This window comes from Muscardinus avellanarius (genome assembly GCF_963383645.1).
Source record: "Muscardinus avellanarius genome assembly, chromosome: 9".
NCBI classification, from domain to species: domain Eukaryota; kingdom Metazoa; phylum Chordata; class Mammalia; order Rodentia; family Gliridae; genus Muscardinus; species Muscardinus avellanarius.
The window spans coordinates 89,459,765-89,482,074 of record NC_137795.1 but is presented as its reverse complement, the minus strand read 5'-3'; the positions used below and the strand labels follow the sequence as shown (position 1 = coordinate 89,482,074).

The window sequence follows — 22,310 nt, the reverse complement described above, 5'->3', positions numbered from 1 at the left end:
CCGTCCGCGTAGCTTACCTGCGGCTCTGTACAGGTAAGCACCTGAGGCCCAGGGCAGAGAACCCTATAATGGGATAGGTTTCCTTAACTTTGGTGAATTTAGAAACTATTTTGTATGCCGGGCGTGGTGGCGCACGCTTGTAATCCCCATGCTTGGGAGGCTGAGACAGGAGGCTTAAGAGACCCGGTTTAAAAAAAAAAAAAAAATGTGTGTGTGTGTGTGTGTGTGTGTGTGTGTGTATGTGTATGTATGTATATGTATATATGTATATATGTAATAGGTATAGCCCGGAGGTAGAAGGATTCCATCCCCAGTACTACCAAAAATATAAATAAATAAATAAATAAATAAAGCTATTTTGTAGCCGGGCGTGGTGGTGCACGCTTGTAATCCCTGAGTTTGGGAGGTTGAGACAGGAGGATCGCGCCCTGTTTCCAAATAAAGTTTAAAAAAATAGGTCCATAACTCAGAAGTCAAATGCCCCTGGGTTCCATCCCCAGACCTGCAAAAAATAATAAAATTAAAAAATATATATAGCCGGGCGTGGTGGCGCACGCTTGTAATCCCCGGGCTTGGGAGGCAGAGACAGGAGAATCGCGCTGGTTCGAAGCCAGCCGCGCGCGCTGGCTTAGGAGACCCTGTTTCCAAATAAAAATGTAAAAATAGGTCTGGGAGTGTAGCCCGGAGGTAGAAGGGCTTCCAGGAACCCCAGTACCACCAAAAAAAAAAAAAAAAAAAAATATATATATATATATATATATATATATATATATATATATATATATATATGTAGTCTGTCTGGGAGTATAGCCCAGAGGTAGAAAAGCTCCTGGGTTCCACCCTCAGTACCACACACTAAATAAAATAAATAAATAAATAATTTTGTAAAAAGGGAGCTCAGTGTGTAGTCAGTCCTAGAGCACTTGCCTAGCATGTGCGAGGTCCTGTGTTCCATCCCCGGCACAGTCAAAAAAGAAAGAAAAGACATATTTATTGGTACTGATGATTGAACCCAGGGGCATTCAACTCTGAGCTACACCTCCCCCCCACCTTTTTTTCTAAGTACTGAGGATTGAACTCTGAGGCATTCTTCCTTCAAACTACACCCCATGCACACAAACACACACAGGGTGTAGCTCAGAGGTAGAACTCTGGATTCAATCCCCAGTACCAGAGCATACACACACACTGTATATCTCTATCCATATTTCTGAATGCTCTCATACCATGCTTTTATCTATTTCAGGTTACAAGTAAAGCATACCAGCCAAGCAAGGTGATGCACGCCTGTAATCCCAGTACTTGAGAGGCTGAGCTAGGAGGATCACAGGTTCAAGGACAGCCTCAGCAAGTAGTGAGACTCTCACCAACCTAGCAAAACCCTGTTTCAAAATAAAAATAAAATAGGGCTGGGGGTATAGTTCAGAGGTACAATGCCTCTGGGCTCAATTCCCAGTACCACACACAAATAAATAAATAAATAAATAAGTAAATAAATAATATAGGGTTGAGGATATAGCTCAGAGGTAGACTGCCCCTAGGAGCTGGAGGCGGACCCCTCCCACTCCCACCACCAAAATAAAAAGAAAAGCTTACCAAGCGCCAGTGCTGGGACCAGCCTGCCCAAGCTTGTCTCCTGCCTCTGCCCTTTACTAGCAGAGTGAACTTGGCCAAGTGATGTAACTTACCAACTCTTTGTACCTCACTGCCCGTCTGTAAAGGGGGATATATTAATTTGTAAAGATGGAATTAGTTAATACTGTGCATAAGGAAATTTCTCAGTGCAGCAGGCGTAAGGCCTACCATAAATTCAGGCTGTTAACCATTACTGCCACCAGCACCCTCTCGTCACCTCCCGGTGCTCCTCTAATTGTGGACAAGCCGCCTTTCTCCTAAGCAAGTGGTGGGAGCGCTGTGGACGGGCTGGGGCCAGGCCTGACCGCCTCCCAGGCAGCTCCACGTCAGCCCAGGTTCCCGGGGCCTCTGGCTCCCCTCCGCCAATGGCTGTTACCGTACTCCAGGCCACCAGGCTCACCTAGCACCTAGCAACAGCCAGGCAGCCTTTGGGAAGGAGATGCTCGCACTCAGCGCGCCGGCTGGTGGCGAGAAGCCCCTGCTCCGCAGCTACAGATTCAGTCCAGCTGCTCCCAAAGCCCTGTCTCCCTCCAACCTCCTCCACCCCAGCGGCCTTCTCCACAAGCTTCCTCCTGTAGTAGCCAGCAGAGGCCAGGTGAGGATACACGGACAGTGACCTTGAACTTTGGCATCTGAGCACTGGCGTCCTGAGCTGGTGACCTGGTGAAGGGTACAAGGAACCAGGCGTGGTGACGCACGCTTGTAATCCCAGCATTCAGGAGGCTGAGATTGCGGTTCGTGGCCAGCCTCAGCTACTTAGTAAGCCCTTTTGCAACTCAGTGAGACCCTGTTTCAAAATCAAGAATTAAGCCGGGCTTGGTGGTGCACGCTTGTAATCCCCGCGCTTGGGAGGCTGAGACAGGAGGATCCCGCAGGTTCGAAGCCAGCCTCAGCTACTTAGTGAGGCTCTCAGCAACTTAGTGAGACCCTGTTTCCAAAAAAAAAAAAAAAAATAGAAAATGGGTCTAGGAGTATAGCCCAGAGGTAGAAAGCCTCTGGGTTTCACCCCCGGTACCACCAAAATAAATAAATAAATAAATAAATAAATAAACAAACAAACAAAATCAAGAATTAAAAAATAGGGCTGGGGGTATAGCTCGGAGGTAGAATGCCCCTGGGTTCCATCCCCAATATTTCAAAAAAAAAAAGTGACATGGATTTATGGATTCTGCTCCAAATAAGTTTTTGTTCTTGTTTTGTGACACTGGGGATTGAACTCAGGGCCTCATGAATGCTAGGTTAGTGCCCTGCCACTGAGCTCCACCCCCAGCCCCTTTGATTTTGAGACAGGGTCTTACTAAGTTGCCCAGGCTGGCCTCGAACTTGTCATCCTTCTGCCTCAGCCTCCCCAGTAGCGGGAGCCACTGCATGTGGCTCAAGGAAGTTTGGAGGAGTGTTGGTGCTGACACCACCGGGCCCACCACAGACGTGGTCCTCGCCATGGCCACGGCGAGGCTCCAGGCTGCAGCGGTTCTTCCCCCGGCGCCTGCGCCTCCTCAGCTCAGCCCTTCTTTGGCTGACTCCGGTGGTCACAAGCATGGCCGGTGGGTCCTCTCAGTTGTACAGTCAGGCATTCTTAGACTGGCCTCATGGTTTCTGTGAGCAGCAGATGAGTCTGCAGCCTGGATGACGAGCTGCTTAACCAGGAGGACCCTTTGGGAGATCTGGTGAGAGCTTTCTGCCCTCGCCTCTGCCCGGTGGCCCCTCAGCACAGGAGGCTGCAGCGACCTGTTCATGTGAAATTCTTCTCCTGCTTCCCCCGGGCAACTGCCACGCTTCACTTGCCTGGCACATGCTAGGCCTTCATGACCTCAAGCAAATGGACCTTCGGGCCAGATCTGATTTATGGATGGGTTCTATTTTGCCTGCACAGCATATAAAGAATTTCTAATTTTTTGGTGAAATCAGGAGATTTCACATAAAAGTCCGGGTTCCCCAGGTTCTCTGGAAAATTGTGAAGACGTCAGGGTGTACCTGTGCAGTAACAATCGATTCGCTGTGCCGCTAGGCGGTGTAGGCAGTAGGGGAAGGCAAGGTCTCCAGCATACTGCCAAGACAGTGTCCCCAGCGCTCACGGCGAAGGCAGCGCCGGCGGGGGTCCACGGCGACTGGGAGAACTCAACCTGCCTTGCCCGGGCGGTCTCCAGATCCCCTCGCTGTCCTCTGGGGGTGAAAATGGGAGGCCCCAAGCCACTTGCATGGCTGTGGGGAGGCCAGCACTTGGCTCAGTGAACTGCTATCGGGCGTGGAGGAGGACACTTCTTGGCTTCCCATCAATTAGCTAATCCCGGTCACCAGGAGGCCTAGGTCCCCGACACCCAACACACGAGGACAGGGCGGTGCAGCGCACGGGGACGGGGGCCAGGAGGCACAGCTGGGAAGGTTGCTGCACTGACCGGGAACCGCGTGAGAATCCAGGAGTGAGCAGGCAGGCCGCCCACGGGGCTCGGGGAAGAAGCCACGCAAGTATTACGTGGCACTTGTGGTAAGATGGAGGGCGCCATCATTCACTTTTGTTTTCCTTCTTGTGGTTCTGGGGCTTGAATCCAGGGGCCTTCTACCTCCGAGCTACGCCCCTGGCCCTATTTTATTTCTTAGTTGGAAACTGGCTCTTGCTAAGTTGCTGAGGGTGGGTTTTAACCAACAACCCTGTCTCAGCCTCCCAGCCTTGGTACTGAGATTACAGGTGTGTGCCATCTTGCTTACCTTTTTTTTTTTTTTCAGTATGGGTGATGGAACCCAGGGGCGTTCTACTTCCAAGCTAAGCTACACCCCCAGCTCGATTTTTTATTCCCTTTCTTTCTTCCTTTCTTATTTTGCGGGTCTGGGGATGCCCCTGCCCTATTTTTTATTCTTTGTTTTTTTGAAACTGGGTCTCACTAAGTTGCAGAGGGCCTCACTAATAGCTGAGGCTGTCCTCGAACCGTGATCCTCCGATCTCAGCCTCCCAAATGCTGGGATTACAATCGTGTGCCACCATGCCTGGCTTTTTATTCTTTATTTTTGAAACAGTGTCTCACTAAGTTGTAGAGAGCCTCACCAAGTAGCTGAGGCTGTCTTCAAACCGCGATCCTCCTGTCTCAGCCTCCAAAATGCTGGGATTATAAGCGTGCGCAACCACGCCCAGCCCTTGCCTACCTTTTTAATGTGGATGTAAAATTAATCCCTAAAAAAGGAACTCCAGAGTGGAGCTTTTAAACTAACTTTGGAATTTTTTAAACTAGACCCCCCCCCCCTTCATTCTATAGAAAAACAGACTAAAGGAAACGGGCTGGTCTTGGTCCGCATCCTCCTGAGTCAGTGCTCCCGGCCATGAGGACCGCTGACCTGCAGCGCGAGTGCCTTTGGAAAAGCAGGAACCACCCTCAAGAGAGTCCTTTTGCCCCAGAGGCCAAGGCTCCTCCAGAGATGAACAGGCCCACTCCCTTTGCCACATTTTTAACTATTTATTGAATGAGGCAGTATAGACAGAATGGAAAACAGCACAGATCCATGCTCTCCTACTGGGGTTCTGCTTTTTTTCTTCTTCTTGGCAATTTCTCAAACTATTAGGAGGTTATTTCACCAAAAGGAACATGGGCTTTAAAGCCCCTGGACAGCTTCACAATGATAAAAAATAATAATTAAAAAAATAACATTGTAGAACTAGGACTGTTCGTATTAAATTTCCCTTCCCTCCCCCCCATTACGTACAGAAAAGAACATACAAAGAACATTGGATAGTTTTATATAAAACAAGCAAATACAAGAATCTGAAACTTTTCTCAAAGGCTGGGCAAGACATGAAGAATCTTTTAATGTCACATTAAAAAAACACATTAAATACACTATCACACACGTGGGGGCACCTGGGAGGAGGAGGAAGCGTCCCTGTACTCAAGGAGCGGGGATTTGGCCTGTGGAAAAGTCAGGTGAGTTTGGCCACTGGGGACCCAGGGCCTCAGCTGGGCAAGCACAGAAGTTAACAGTTACCATCAGCACCCAGAGCAGTCCGCACGTGTGAGCAGGCCCGGGCCTGGGCCACCAGGGCGCTCCCAGGAGAATGGGCCTCGCAGTCTCTCCCGAGGGAGGCCAGATGCGGGAACGAGGCTCCTTCCTCTTCAGACACATCCCGCGGCGGCGGCCAGCCTTCCGGTGTCCCTCCACGGCAGCGTCTCCCGCTAAGCTACACTACCGACAGCTGGAGAAGGCTCCCGCCGGTGCGCCTGGTCCCTCGGCTTCCCCTTCGGGCTCCCCGGCCCTCCACTCTCCCCGCACACACCCGCAGGCACGCACAGCACTCACTCCCCAGACCCTTAATACTTCTGTTCCCTTCAGTTCACACGCGTGACCAATGCCGGACTGACCTTAAAACAAAAGCAACTCTTTACTAGCCATGAGGTGGAGGAGGCTCCTGGGAAGGGAGGAGGCTGGAGGCGAGGAGGAGACCCCCCTCCCTGCTCGGCGGCTTCAGGACATTCACCTGGATGGCGTGTCTCGCGCCGGCAGAGCACGCGGGCCCTGGACCTCACGAGCACTTTCTGGGCCCCGCGGCGTCCCGGAGCCTCCTTCCTCAGGCGAGCCCAGCAGGGAGAGTTCTGGGGGCCGCTGGAGGCAGCTTTGGCGAAGGGCTTGGTCACCTCTGCCTGAGTTTGTCAGTAGCTCAACGCATGACCCTGGTATGGACAAAATCCGGGTGACTGTGTCTGGCCACGTACCCTACCACCCACTAACCTGGGTGGATATTTGTTTCCACAGCTCACCTTGATTTCATACAGATAATTCCATGCGGTTCCATACATACACATATGTATGTATGTATGTATATATATACTTTATATATATATGTAAATGTGTATGTCCCTATGTACACATATACATATATTCACACTCACACAGACACACACGTAAGTATACACACGTTTCTGCGGAAAGAAGTCCTGCCACAATTTGGCATTTTTTTGGGGACAGTGAAATTGACAATGCAGTTTCTTCTCCACCAATCCCAGAAAATCAAGAGTGGTGCTTTAAAAAATGCAATTCCAAAATCCGCTGCCTTTTCTTCCTTTTAAAAAAAAAGGTTAACAAAACTTTTCTTCCAAAGTCGAGAGGCTTCACTCCTTTTGATTGCACCTCTGCAAACGTGTAAGAAATTTTGAAGTAGACTAGAAAACGATGCCATGATACGGCTGCGTGTCACTGTTCCAACGTCACCACCTCCACGGCCTGGCCGTCCATGGTGACTGCGCTGTCCGATATCCTGGTGGTCACAGGGGCCATGGCCACCTGCACCGGCCCGTTGCCTTGGGCGAGGCTGGTTACCACAGTCTGGTACATGCTCACCGGGATCTGGACCAGGCCTGGAGAGACAAAGGCAAGACCGTTGGTGGGGCTGTGCTCAGGCCTGGTGCTGGCTGGACCGTGGCACCCCGCTCTGGTCCTTCCCGGCATCACTGTCTGCCAGCTCCAGGTAACTCCATGCCCACCCCCGGCACAAAGAATCTCTTTTCTCACTTCATTTAATTTTTTTTTTTTCAGTACTGGGGATTGAACCCAGGGCAGTGGAACCGAGGGGGTCTTTTCTACCTCCAGGCCATACTCCCAGACCTTTATTTTATTTTATTTTTTTGTGGGTCTGGAACCCAGAGGCATTCTACCTCCGAGCTACACCCCTGCCCTATGTTTTTATTCTTTATTTTGAAACCAGGTCTCACTGAGTTGCAGAGGGCCTCACTAAGTAGCTGAGGCTGTCCACGAACCACGATCCTCCAGTCTCAGCCTCCCGAATGCTGGGATTACAAGTGTGCGCCACCACGCCTGGCTACTCCCAGACCTTTTTTATACTTTATTTGGAAACAGGGTCTCATTAAGTTGCTGAGAGCCTCACTAAGTAGCTGAGGCTGACTTCGAATCTGTACGATCCTCCTGTCTCAGCCTCCCAAGCACTGGGATTACAAGGGTGCACCACCACGCCCGGATCCCAGCCCTATTTTTAACTTTTTTTTGGGGGGGTCTGGAGATGGAACCCAGGGGCATTTGACTTCCAAGCTATACCTTCTGCACTATTTTGTATTTTTATTTTGAAACAGCCTCACTAAGTTGCAGAGGGCCTCACTAAGTAGCTGAGGTTGTCCGAGAACCGCGATCCTCTAGGCTCAGCCTCCGGAATGCTGGGATTACATACGTGCGCCACCACGCCTGGCTTTTTCTTTTCTTTTTTTGCGGTACTAGAGATGGAACCCAGAGGCATTCTGTCTCGGAGCTACACCTCTAGCCCCAATTTTTATTCTTTATTTTGAAATAGGGTCTCATTGAATTGCAAAGGGCCTCACTAAGTAGCTGAGGCTGACCGCAAACTGCGATCCTCTGGTCTCAAGCCTCCCAAGTACTGGGATTACAAGCATGCGCCACTACACTTGGCTACTCCATTTAATTTTTAAAAACAGATTCTGAGGAAAGAAGTCTGGAGAAACTTTGAAAACATGCCTCAGGACAGGGCCTCCACAACTTCCCACCAGAAGGCCCCAGCCTGCCTCCATTTTTGGACGCACAGGTCCATAGGGCTGAATCGCTGCACCTGGCCAGCCCTCCCCTCTGCTGGTCTTCCTCTGCGACAGGCCACACCGCCTGTCCTTTGCTGTGCTGCTATGTTGCCGGTCTACTTCAACCTTCTTTCTGCCTGTGCTCAAGTTTCTCTCAGCTTGAAAAGTAAAAACATCTCCCTCTCCTACCCTGTCCTCTGCTCCATCTAGTGGCCCTCCCTGCAGTAGTTAACTAAAATGAGAGAGAGAGAGAGAGACAGACAGACAGACTTCTACCATCCCCCGACATGCCTATTCCTTACAGTGGAAAGGACGGAAGCAGCAGGCGGTCTCAGAGAAGGGCGGTCCATGTGCAGTTAACCAGGCTGAGCAAACATACACACACACACCTGATCTCCTGTGCAACAGAATTATAGTGAGCAGAGGAAAGGATTTAAAAGGGGGAGGTGAAGCCGGGCGTGTGGAGCACATTTGTAATCCCAGCACTTGGGAAGCAGAGACACGAGTATCTCAGGTTCGAAGCCAGCCTCACCAAGTCCTGAGACTCATCAACCTAGTGAGACCCTGTTTCAAGATAAGGAGAGTGGACGAGTTTAAAAGTTGGAAAGTAAGCCTGGCGTGGTGGCACACGCTTGTAATCCCAGCATTTGGGAGGCTGAGACAGGAGGATCTGGGTTCACGGACAGCCTCAGCTACGTAGTGAGGCCCTCTGGAACTCAGTGAGACCCTGTTTCAAAATTAAGAATAAGCAGGGCGTGGTGGCGCACGCTTGTAATCCCCGCGCTTGGGAGGCTGAGACAGGAGGATCGCACGGGTTCAAAGCCAGCCTCAGCTATTTAGTGAGGCTCTCAGCAACTTGGTGAGACCCTGTTTCCAAATAAAATATACAAAAAGGTCTGGGAGTATAGCTCGGAGGTAGAAAGCCTCTGGGTTCCACCCCCAGTACCACCCCCAAAAAGCCAAAATAAACAAACAAAAAAACCCCAAAACAAAATTAAGAATAAAAAATAGGTCCAGGGGTGTAGCTTGGAGGTAGAATGCCCCTGGGTTCAATCCCCAATACTGCGGCGGTGGGGGGGGGGGGATAAAAGATGGAAGGTAGGAGAGAAAATATGAGATTTAAGAGGTCTAACTGCTGGAGCATGCTTGTAATCCTAGTACTGGGAGGCGGAGACAGGAGGATTGAAGGTTTAAGGTCAGCCTCAGCATTTTAGTGAGATTCTCAGCAACTGTTTCAAAGAAAAAATAAAACAGGGTTGGGGTGTGGCTTGGAGGTAGACCCTGGGTTCAATTCCCAGGTCCCCCAGCCAACACACAGTCTACCCTCTCATAAAAGAGAACAGAGAACTAGAAGACAGGGGTATAGGAAGACGCAAAGTGATATACAGCACCTGAAATGGGAAGTGTCGGACTTCTCAACAAAGCTAAAGGATGGCAGGGCGCTGTCTTTGTGTTTGAGGAAAAATGCTTCCAGCCTGGACTTCCAGACCAGCAGGCCAAGCGATTGCCACGTAGGCTTGGGGGCAGGCCCTCGTTAGCTGCCAGGCCTCTCAGGAAGGTGTGAAGGCGGCACCGCGGAAGCAAGAGGAAACTCAGAAGGCAGCCACTGCGCTGTCGGGTGCAGTGCGGGCAGCGAGCAGGCCCAGGGGCCAGGGCTCGCGGTCCAGGCGCACAGGGCTGGGGTGGGTTGTGCGCATGCGTGCCTGTGACCCGGCCATTCTGGGGGCACCAAGGGGCTTTCCAGAGCTGGACACAACTGGTGATTACTAGTTAAAAATGGAAACCCCTCCTCTACCTCCCTCACAAGCAAGTATTAACTAGAAGAGCAAATAAGCTATTCAAAAGGGAAAATGTAATCACAATAATTATAGTACACTTATCTTCACAGTGAATACTTTTTGCATGGTTATGATATAAATATAAATATCAAGTTATCCAAAAATTGTCATAATGTCTCAACTAAATGAGTTGGAGCTGGGCATGGTGGCGCACAATTGTAATCTCAGTACGTGGGAGGCTGAGGAGGAGGACCGCAGGTTCGCGGAGGTCTCTCTTAGTGAGACCCTCTGCAACGGAGACCCAGTTACAGAATAAAGAATAAAAAATAGGAGTGGAAGTGCAGCTCGGAGGTAGAATGCTCCTGTTCAATCCCTAGTGCCTGGGTGTCGGGTGAGTTGGGCATGTGGCTCACACCTATAATCCCAGTACTTGGGAGGGTGAGACAGGTGAGTCACAGGTTCACAGCCAGCCCTCAGAAATTTAGGCCCTAGACCTGCCACAACTTTTTTTTGTGTGTGTGGTGCTGGGGATCGAACCCATAGGCATTCTACCTCTGGGATATATTCCTAGACTTATTTTATTTTTATTTGGAAGCAGGGTCTTGCTAGATTACTGAGAGCCTCACTAGTTGCTGAGGCTGTCCTTGAACCTTTGGTCCTCCTGTCTCAGCCTCCCAAATACTGGGATTACTAGCATGAGCTACCACACCTGTATTGACCTTAGTTGAAACCTTGCTTTTTAAATTTTTTTTAAATTTAAATTTTTTTGGCAGTACTGGGGATGTAATCCAGGGACATTCTACCTCCGAGCTACACCCCCAGACCTATTTTTTAATTCCTTATTTTGAAACAGGGTCTCACTGAGTTGCAGAGGGCCTTACTTAGTAGCTGAGGCTGTCTGCGAATCTGGATCCTCCTGTCTCAGCCTCCCAAATGCTGGGATTACAAGCATGTGCCACCATGCTGGGCTTTTATTCTTTATTTTAAAACAAGGTCTCAAGCCGGGCGTGGTGGCACATGCTTGTAATCCCAGCATTTGGGAAGCTGAGACAGGAGGATTGCAGTTCGAGAACAGCCTCAGCTACTTAGTGAGGCCCTATTTCAAACAAATAAAGAATAAAAAATAGGCTTGGGGGTGTAGCTTGGAGGTAGAATGCCCCTGGGTTCCATCCCCAGTACAGAAAACAAAACAAAACAAAACAAAAATATAAAAGAAAATGGAGCAGGGGTGTGGCTCATAGGTAGACCACCCCTGGGTTCCATCCCTAGTACCACAAAAATAAACAGACAAACAAAAAACCCTCACCATTATTTAGAGTAGTAAGAATACGTATGGGAAAAAAGAGCATACATTGCTACCTCCAGGCTGCAGACATTTCTGCGTATTGGCGACTGAACGCAGGGGCATTCTACCTCTGAGCCCCAGCCACAGCCCCGTTTAATTTTTCCTGAAACAAGGTCTTGCTCAGTTGCTGAACGTCTTGCCATGTTTCAAACTTGTGATCTCCTGTTTCAGCCTCCCAAGTATTGGAATTACAGGCCTGCACCACTATGCCAGGCTTCTTTTATGGGGCGTGCGCCAATTTCAGGCACAGCTTGGTGACACGCCTCTTCCCCTCCCTGTCCGGTGATGTGAGGCGGCAGCACCCACGCGGGCCATCCAGGATGGCCTGCGGCCCCCTGGCTCCACACTGCCCCGGATCTGCTCCTCCAGCGCGGAACCCATCACACCCTGCTCGGCTCCATCGGCTTTTCAGTGGTGGCCCAGAGTGGCGAGCAGTATCACCAGGGAAGCCCGTTTCCAGGCCTTTTGGACATTTAAAAAAAATTTTTTTTTTTTTTTTTTTGGTGGTACTGGGGTTCCTGGAAGCCCTTCTACCTCCGGGCTACACTCCCAGACCTATTTTTACATTTTTTTTATTTGGAAACAGGGTTTCCTAAGCCAGTGCGCACGGCTGGCTTCGAACCTGCGCGATCCTCCTGTCTCTGCCTCCCAAGTGCGGGGATTACAAGCGTGCGCCACCACGCCCGGCCTTTTTTTTTTTTTTTTTTTTTTTGCGGGTCTGGGGATGGAAGCCAGGGGCATTCTACCTCCAAGCTACACCCCATACCCTATTTTCTATTCTTTCTTTTGAAACAGGATCTCACTGAATTGCAGAGGGCCTCACTAAGTAGACAAGGCTGTCCTCAAACCCCATCCTCCTGTCTCAGCCTCCCGAATGCTGGGATTTACAAGAGTGCACCACCACGCCTGGCTTATTTTGTGTTTTGAAACAGGGTCTTGTTGTTCTCAACAACAGAGTCTTGCTAAGTTGCACCTGTGACCATCCTGTCTTAGCCACCCAAATACTGGGATTACAGGATTGCACAACCATGCCTGGCTGTATGCTACTTTGACGAAAACAAAAATGAGTTTTATTTTACTTATTTATTTTCATTTTTCTTTTTCTTTTTTTTTTTTTGGTGGTACTGGGAGTGGAAGTCAGGGCCTTTTCTACCTCTAGGCTACACTCCCAGACCTATTTTATACTTTATTTGTAAACAGGGTCTCACTAAGTTACTGAGAGCCTCACTCAGTAGCTGAGGCTGGCTTCGAACCTGTGTGATCCTCCTGTCTCAGTCCCAAAGGCTGGGATTACAACTGTGAGCCATCATGCCTGGCCTAAAAATGAGTTTTAAACAGCTGGGCATGGTAGTGCATACCTGTAATCCTAATATTTGGGAGGCTGAGACAGGAAGAGTCTAGGTTCCAGGCCACCTTCATTCTACCTCCGAGCTACACCCCTAGCCCTACTTTTAATTCTTTGAAACAGGGTCTCTAAGTTGTGTAGGGCTGGTCGAGAACCTGCAATCCTCCTGTCTCAGCCTCCCAAGTACAGGGATTACAAGTGTGCACCACCATGCCCGGCTAACACACACAGCTTTAAAAAGGCATGTCAGAATATTTTCTTTAAACCGGGCGTGGTGGCGCATGCTTGTAATCCCCGCGCTTGGGAGGCTGAGACAGGAGGATCGCGCAGGCTCGAAGCCAGCCTCAGCTACTTAGTGAGGCTCTCAGCAACTTAGTGAGACCCTGTTTCCAAATAAAATATAAAAAAAGGTCTGTGAGTATAGCCTCGAGGTAGAAAGCCTCTGGGTTCTACCCCCAGTACCACATACACACACAAAAAGAATATTTTCTTTAAAAAAAAAAAGCATTAATTTACAATGTTAAACTGTGTGACTGCTGCCAGCTCGGGATGAGGATTTGAAAATGCACTAGGAGACAGGACTCGCTGCTTCATTTTGGCAAGTCATCTTTAGGAACCCTGCTCTTGCTGGCGTGTGGCCGGTGGCCTCCCCTGAAGGCCAGTAGAGGAGAGGGCAGCGCAACAGACAGTGCAGAGGCTGATGGCTTCAACTTTTTTTTTTTTTTTTTTTTCTGGTGGTACTGGGGGTGGAACCCAGGGGCTTTTCTACCTCTTGGGTATACTTCCAGACCTATTTTCATACTTTATTTGGAAACAGGGTCTCACTAAGTTGCTGAGAGCCTCACTAAGTAGCTGAGGCTGGCTTCGAACCTGTGCGATCCTCCTGTCTCAGCCTCCCAAGCGCAGGGATTACAGGCATGCGCCACCACGCCCGGCTCTTCAACTTCTTTTATGGAAACCTTTGCATGGGCTCTCAAATGTCTACTCACTATTCCTTTCCAGTCTACCCTCCTGGCCAGATTCTTTCCCGTAACATGTCCACCCCCCAGTCTCAAGCTTTCATGGTCTATGACATCAAAGATTCCCGTACAATATAAAGTTCATACGCTTCAGCTGGTGTCTGAGGCCGCTCCTGATTTGCTTTGGTCTCTTTTCATTGTTTGGGGCTGGGGCTCCCAGTGTCGCTCAGGTTGGCTTTGGACGTCTAAGCTCGGCTGATGCTCGGCACGGCCTCCCACGTTTTAGCAGGGCCACGCGAGAGGGCTTGCTTGGTCTATCTTTCCTGTCTCACTTCCATCCTGTCTCACAGGCTCAGGGCACCCACTGCTTCATTCTCAGTTCCAATACATTTAGCCCAGTATTTACTGTTTCTGTGGTGCTGGGATGGAACCAGGGTCTTGCACATGCTAGACAAACACTCTCCAACTGGGCTACCTCCCCAGCCCTCTCCCCTTTGAAATTTAGTCCGTGCTTGGCACGCTAGTGCACGTCTGCAATCCCTGTACTTGGGAGGCTGAGACAGGAGGATCACAGTTTGCGGCCAGGCTTAGCTACTTAGTGAGGTCCTCCTCAACTTAGTGAGACCCTGTTTCAAAATAAAGAATCCAAAAATAGGGCTATCCCTAAGACCACACAAACACACAAAAAGAATAAAGTAGGTTTTGGCATGTAGCTCAGAGGTAGAATCCCTGGGCTCACCCAATCCTCACCCCCCCACACCTCCTTCACCCTTCCTCCTGGAAGCCTGCCCACCTCAGCCTGTCAGCACTCAGAGCGGCCTCCTGGTCAGTGCAGTGTACAGTCTGGCAGGGGCGTGTACAAGGCCTTCCCACTCGTTGAGGGTCCCATCAAGCTCAGGCCTGGCTCTGGCTCATTTCATATTGCCACAGTATGAAGAACAAGGTGTGCCACCCATAGCATCAAGATAGCCTTGAGGGCAACTACCAAGGAGTCAACTGCTCGCTTCAACCAAACTGCAGCCAGGCCCTCGTGCCCAGCCTCCAGATAGGCATGGGCCTGAGGTGCCCCCACCCACCCCAGTGTATCATGACCTTCATCACTTGAAACTCTCCTCTGGTCCCTGCAGGCCCGGTTGGTGAGGTAGCCCCAAAGGCCACTGGCAAAGCTAGGCCACCTGTGTCCTCCTCCAAAGAACCCGAAAACTGGCAGACAGCAGTGGACACGAGATCAGTCTTATTTCATTTTCTTGCCTGTGGGCTTGATTCCGTTCCAAAGGCTCTAAGCGCGGGGAACAGTCCACACTTTACAAACTCGGTGAATCCTGTGAGCAGGGAGACCCTTTCTGGGAGCGCTACTTGGAGTTAGGGCCATGTGCCCAGAAACATAAAGAACTCAATGATAAATCTCTCACCGTGGCTTCTGATGTGCCTGTCTTTCCTATAACAGGGTTCATGCCCAATGCTGTTGTTAAAAGTATTTTTATTTTTGTGTTTGGTGGTACTGGGGATGAAACCCAGGGGCATTCTACCTCTGAGTTACACCCTCAGCCCTATTTTTTTATTCTTTACTTTGAAATAGGGTCTTACTGAGTTGCAAAGGGCCTCACGAAGTACCAAAGCCTGCCCACGAACCTGTGATCCTCCTGTCTCAGCCTTCCACGTACTGGGATTACAAGTATGTGTTACTATGCTCGTGGCTGCTAAAAGTTTTTAGTATCATGAAAAATTTGCCCCAGGAAAAGATGCTTCAAAAGAATCAAATCTAAACACATATAGGCCGGCACTGCTGTAACAGAATGATCTCTCAAGCGTGGCGTGCCGATTTCGTTGCTGTCCTTTGCAGTTGTTCAGTGGTTTCCAATGGCTCACTGGCTGTACGTCTGGGGTATTCAGTCTTTATACCAGCCCCCTGCTCAGTGAAGCCTGCTAATCTATTAATCACTTTCTGCGCGTGCCAGCCTGGCGTGCCGTTCAAAGTTTCCAAATGCGTCTCCACGCTTGCGCACACCGTGACGCCTGCTGTTCCCGGCGTGGTCCTTGATGTTGCCCTGGTTCTTCCTCCAGCAGTCAGCTCCAGTCTCTGCCCTCCTCTGGCTTGGGTCCTCTTCTCCTGTGATCCCATGGCACTTTGTACAGGATCTTTTTTATTTTTGTCCTGGGGGTCGAATCCAGGAACATCCTACCTCTGAGCTACACCCCCAGTCCTATTATTTTGTTCTTTTATTTTGAAATAGGGTCTCACTCAGTTTCAGAGGGCCTCACTAAGTAGCTGAGGTTGGTGGGAATCGAGATCCTCCAGTCTCAGCCTCCCAAGTACTGGGATTCCAAGCATGTGCCACTACACCCGGCTAGACTGTAAAGTCTTTAAGGAAGAGATTGCATCTCTACCTTGGAATTCCTAGCAGTTAGTAGGTGTTCAATAAATGTCTTCTACACTCACAGAGAAAATCTGCCTTCCAGGATTTAACATGTTCCCTTCTAGGGACTGGCTGATTAAGGTAGGAAAGGTTGATAAGGCTGCGATACATGGCAACCCCCAGCTCAGCGAAAAATGTGATATGTAAGTGTAAAAAATAATCCACGTAGGACTCATCCAAGTACAGTGTGTGCGCGTGCGCGTTACCAGTCAGGGAAGGAGCCAATCATGCCTTTGCAAGTGGTGACAAAACGATTCCCACACAAAGCTGCCTCTGGGTAAATAACTGGGGACAGCAACTACACATCTTAGCGCTTTAGAGGGAGGAATTCCATACACGGTCATTTCGTAGCCTTGGATGCCTTAAAACCCTCTTCCACTCTGTGTTCTACACGCAGTTTCAGGCTACTTCCACCTTAAGTAAACACACTACCCTACCATCCCACTGTGGGGATTTTAATATTATTTTCCCTTTCATGCACACACATACACACACACACACACACACACACACACACACACACACACACACTGACATGGATTAGATTAAATCGCCTCAGGGTCTCTGACCTAGCAGCCTTTATGGCGATGGCCAGGGAAAGGGGGCGGGACTGGAAGCTTTGCAACCCAGTGCACACTAAGTAGGGCGGCTGCCCTTGGAAGAGAGATGATTAAATGCTGAGGTAGAGTAATCAGGCTAGGATTGTCTCTGCATCTGCTCAGCCTGCCCCTGATTAGCCCTAATCTAGAGGCACATGTTAATCCATGCTGGGATTCTGGGTCATTTCAACTGATTAAGCAACAGGAAGCCCTTCATGTTCGACTTTAAGGGCTGGTAGTTCTCCTTTTCCCCTTTCAGAAAGAGCTTGTATAATGCGAGTTACAAGACTCCCCTGGCACTCCTCAGAGCCCCTGCCATGGCTACATACCCTCTGACTTCTGCTAGCACCCTAGTGCAGGACACAGGGTGGGTATCCTTCCCCCTTGCAGAACCCTGGGCTCATCATGAAGCATACACTTACAATGTCCTAAAGACGTTAGCATCCCATTACTTCAAAGCTACATAAAACCTTAGAGTTCATTTAGTTTAGTAAATTCAATCTTTTCCTTTAAACTCAAAAAGTAAGAGTAAACATAAAATGTTTATTTGAAAAATATGGCTGGAAGCCAGGCATGGTGGTGCATATTTGTAATCCCAGTACTTGGGAGGCTGAGACAGGAGGATTGCAGGTCTGCAGCCAGCCTCAGCTACTCGGACCCTTCACAACTTAGTGAGACCATGTTTCAAAATAAAAAATAAAGATTTAAGGCTAAAATAGGGTTGAAGAAGTATAGCTCAGAGGTAGTATGCCCTTGGGGTCCAATCACTAATACGCAATTAAAAAAGTGTGTGTGTGTGTGTGTGTGTGTGTGTGTGTGTGTGTGTGTCTGGATGCAGTGTTGTGCACCTGTAGTCCCAGCTACTTGGGATGCTGGAGCAGGAGGACCACCTGAGCCAGGAGTTTGAGACCAGCCTGGGAGACACAGGAAGACCCTACCTCAAAAAAAAAAAAGTAACACACACACACACACACACACACACACACTCACACAAAGTGAACACTGACTGAAAGAGACTCAATGACATTTCTTCCCCAAATGACTAAGTTTATGGTGAAGCCAAGTGTCTGGACTTTAGATCTGGGAGCTCTTCCACACCCCAGGGCACCAGAGCGCGAGGCCTCTCCTCTCTGGCTCCTGGTGAGGCATGCAGAATTGGCTAGAATGAAAAAAGAGGTAAAAGGCGACTTAAGAGACCACCTCAGGTCCCAGCACAAGGATTTTATCAATTAGCAGCCATTCCAAATTCCCTGGGCTCCAGGACCATATTTCCCAACAAATGGAAATGGTATCTGACTTAGATTTTTTATTTTATTTTTTATTTTTGCATTACTGGGGATAGAACCCAGGGGCATTCTACCTCTGAGCTATACCCCCAGTCTTATTTTTATTTGGAAACAGGTTCTCACTAAGTTGCTGAGGCTATCTTCAAATCTGTGATCCTCCTGTCTCAGCCTCCCAAGCACTGAAATCACAAGCACGCACCCCCATGCCCAGCTTGTTGGGCCTCATTCTTGAGCTCAGATGGCGAAACACCCTTCCAGTCCTCTTTCCTCAGCAAATGGCAATTATATCCTTCCCATTGCTTGGGCAACTCTAGGTTATCTTTGGCTTCACATTCTATACACTAGCAATTCCCTAAACTCTCTGAATGTAGATCCAGAATCCAACACTCTGCTGCAGCCTCTTGGACTCCATTCTCCTTCCTTTGAGGTTCCCCGACTCAGACCCCGCAGGGGGATCTTCAATAATGTCCACAAGAAGTGACAGATACGAGGATATGCTCTGAGAATTCAGATTCCCCTGGAGGGGCCAGCTCTGGACACACAGTGTGTGTGTGTGCCTGTGCACATGTGTGTATGTATAATTTTTTTTGTGTGTGTCGTACTGGGGGTGGAACCCAGAGGCTTTTCTACCTCCGGGCTATACTCCCAGACCTATTTTTATACTTTATTTGGAAACAGGGTCTCACTAAGTTGCTGAGAGCCTCACTAAGTAGCTGAGGCTGGCTTCGAACTTGTGCGATCCTCCTGTCTCAGCCTCCCAAGTGCTGGGATTACAGTGTGTACCACCACGCCCGGCTTGTGTGTGTGTATAATGCCTTTCCTCCTTCAAGTCCAGTGCCCTTCCAGGGAGGTCTACAGGGACACTGACAGTCAGGCACACAGGCTCCGGCTTCGCAGCTTGCTCCTCTCACTAAGGCAACCATTCCTTATAAGGCACTAATTAGTTTCTTTGAAGTTTAAATCCTTCTCCTACTTTTTTTTTTTTTTTTGGTGGTACTGGAGATCGAACCCAGGGGCATTCTACCTCTGAGCCACACCCCCAGTCCTTTTAAAATTTATTTTGAAACAGGGTCTTACTAATTTATTGAGGCTGGCCTTGAACCTATGATCCTCCTGGCTCAGCCTCCCAAGTACTAGTATTATAGGTGTGTGCCACCATGCCCTGCTCTTTTCTCCCTTTTTGGCAGTGCTGGGGACTGAACCCAGGCCTTGCACCTGCTAGGCAAGTGCTCCATCACTAAGCTGTGTCCCCAGCCTGGCACTGTGGAGATCTTAGGTGCACAAAGATGTCCTTATTTTATTATTAGCTTTGTGGATGCATACTTTTTTTCTTTATCTGGCACCAGGGACATTCTACCTCCAATCCACACCCCCCAGCCCTTTTTAAATTTTGAAACAGGGTCTTACTTTGTTGCTGAGGCTGGCCTTAAGCCTGTGATCCTCCTGTTTCAGCCTCCCAAGTACTGGAATTATAGGCCTAGTCCACCATGCCCGGCTTGTTTAGAATTTCACCGTGGGGAAGTTAAGCCTGATTACTCAGTGCTCTGATGACCTACACTTTGGGTTTCCACTCTTTTGCTATTATACCAAATGTACACAGAATGTCTTGCACATGCAAACACACTGTACATCTACATAAGTACTAGCTTGGTCAGAGAATACGTATATTTTAATATTTGATAGGTATAGTAATGGGGACCCTTAACTGCTCTCCTTCTCCGAATTCCTTTCTCTAGTAGAGGGACTTAAGACTTAAAGTGTTATAAGTAAAAGGAATATGCTTTTGGGCAAGGGGTCATCTTTCAGTCCCACACGTCACATCTCACGGTAGTGGATGAGCCTGGCTTGTCTCCTAATGTAAATGGTCATTTGTTTACCTTAACAGGTTTGAGCCTGTGTTCTGCAGAGCAGGGGACTAGGTTTTCCAGTGGTCTGTCTCTGGCAGTGGCACCAGGGGAGCGCTGTGGTAGACCATAGGCGCCGATGAGAGTAACTCCGAAGGTTGGGGTCACAGCCTTGCACACTGTGGATTTATCATTCGTGAGCTGGTCTACTCCATTCCTGACCTCCCCTGGGGTACTGCGTTTCATCACTTGCCTGGTAATGGAATTTACCTGTGTGTTGTGTATGTGTCTGTGTATGCATATGGAATTTGATTTAGTTTGGGGATACTGGGGATTGAACCCAGGGGCACTCTACCAGTGAGCCACACCCCTAGCAATATGTGTGTGTGTGTGTGTGTGTGTGTGTGTGTGTGTGTGTGTGTGTGTGCACGCGTGTATGTGTGTTACTGGGGAACGGAACCCAGGAGCCTTCTACCTCTGGTTACACCCCAGAGCTATTTTATTTCTTATTTGGAAACACGGTCTCACTAGAGCCTCACTAAGTTGCTGAGGCTGGCTTCACACCTGCTATCCTTCTGTCTCAGCCTCTCAAGTACTGGGATTATAGGCATGTGCCACTAAGACTGGCTGGAATTTATTTGTTGGAAATTATTTTTCCCAAGTCTAACTTCTTTTAGCATTCCAAGATAAAGAAGTCTACCTATCACAGCTGAATCTTTTTTTTTTTTTTTTTGGTGGTACTGGGGTTCCTGGAAGCCCTTCTACCTCCGGGCTACACTCCCAGACCTATTTTATATTTTTGAAACAAGGTCTCTTACGCCAGCGCGGCTGGCTATGAACCTGCGCGATCCTCCTGTCTCCGCCTCCCAAGCGCGGGGATTACAAGCGTGCGCCACCACGCCCGGCACAGCTGAATCTTGAAATGGTGTTTAGTTGAGAAAGTTTACATAAGCCTTTCCCACAAATACCCTATTCTGCTCCTTCACTAGACCCCTATTTGCCCCTCAACGTGCCTTGAACATCGCATGTATTTGGTCAGGTGAGTCCTTCTGCCTACAATTATTCCCTGGTCAAACTAAGTCCTACTCTTGCAACCGTTTCTACAAGTTAATGCAAACAGATGAGCCCACGGGCCAGTCTCCCTCCTGTGATTTTCCTGCTTCCACTGTTCACGTGGCCTCAGCTCTGTACTGACCTGCTTCCACGTAGTTACTGCTTTTCTAAAAATCTGCTTAAACTGTCGGCAGGACTATGTCCCTGATTACTGAACAATTTGAGAAAAGTAGGTGCTCTATAACTGCATGACAGAACTTACCTATTATTATGCTTATTTTGGTGGTACTGGAAATGAATCTAGGGTGTTCTACTTCTAAGCTACAGCCCCAGTCTTTTTTATTTTGAAACAGGGTCTCGCTAAGTTACCACACACTGGCACATGCTTGTAATCCCAGTACTTGGGAGTCTGAGACGGGAAGATCATAGATTTGAAGCCAGCCTCAACAATTTGTTGAGACTCTCAACAGCTTAGTGAGACCCTGTTTCCAAATAAAAAATACAAAAATAGAGCTGGGGGTGTGGCTTGTAAGTAGAATGCTCTTGGCACCAGAAAAAGAAAAAGAAAAAAGAAACTGTGGTCCTTCCGAGTGCTGGGATTACAGGAGCATACCACCATCCTCGGCATGATATAAAACCAGATTACACTCCCCATAGCTTCGCCTCTGTAAACTCAAGAGCCTCAAAGCCCACTGTCCAGGGCAGAGTCAGATTACTCCACAACTTTTTCAGTACTGGGGTTTGAACCCAGGTCCTTGCACATACGAGGCAAGTGCTCTACGACTTAGCTACATTCTCAATTTTTTTTTTCTTGCAGTACTGAAGATTGAACCCAGGGGAGTTCTACCTCTAAGCCACACTCCCAGCCCTATTTTATTAGTTTGAAACAGTTTGCTGAGTATTGCTATGTTGTTGAGGTTGTGCTCAAACTTGAGATCCTCCTGTCTTAGCCTCCCAAGTACTGGGATTATAAGTGTGTGCCACCACTTCCAGCTAGGGTTTGTTTGTTTGTTTATTTATTTATTTATTTATTTATTGTGGTACTTGGGGTGGAACTCAGGGCCATTCTACCTCTGAGCTACACCCCAACCTGATTTTTTATTCTTTATTTTGAAACAGGGTCTCACTGATTGCAAAGAGCCTCTTAAGTAGCTGTGGCTGTCCGCAAATTGCGATCCTACTGCTTCAGCCTCCCAAATACTGGGATTACAAGCATGTGCTTGTAACCAAGCCCGGGTTAGGGTTTATTTTTGCTTGTTTGTTTGTTTGTTTGTTTATTTGTTGTAGTACGGAGATGGAACCCAGAGGCATTCTACCTCTGAGCTATACCCCCAGACCTATCTTTTATTCTTTATTTTACTTTTTTTTGTGGTACTGGGATGGAACTCAGGGGCTTTATACCTCCAGGCTATACCCCAGAACTATTTTATATTTTATTTGGAAACAGAGTCTAAGTTGCTGAGAGCCTCACTAAGTAGCTGAGGCTGGCTTTGAACCTGCGCAATCCTCCTGTGTCAGCCTTCCAAGT

At 48.8% G+C, this 22,310-nt stretch overlaps 1 protein-coding gene across 1 annotated transcript in view; it reads right to left on the bottom strand.

The window, feature by feature from the left end:
• Nucleotides 1-6,810: 6,810 nt before the first annotated feature.
• The window catches only part of NRF1 (nuclear respiratory factor 1), a gene marked incomplete at both ends in the record, with an annotated part of 103,435 nt that continues 87,935 nt past the window's right edge, over nt 6,811-22,310 (bottom strand). Inside the window, 1 exon segment of the mRNA XM_080702021.1 lies at nt 6,811-6,974. Coding sequence (XP_080558147.1) covers nt 6,811-6,974 — 164 coding nt within the window.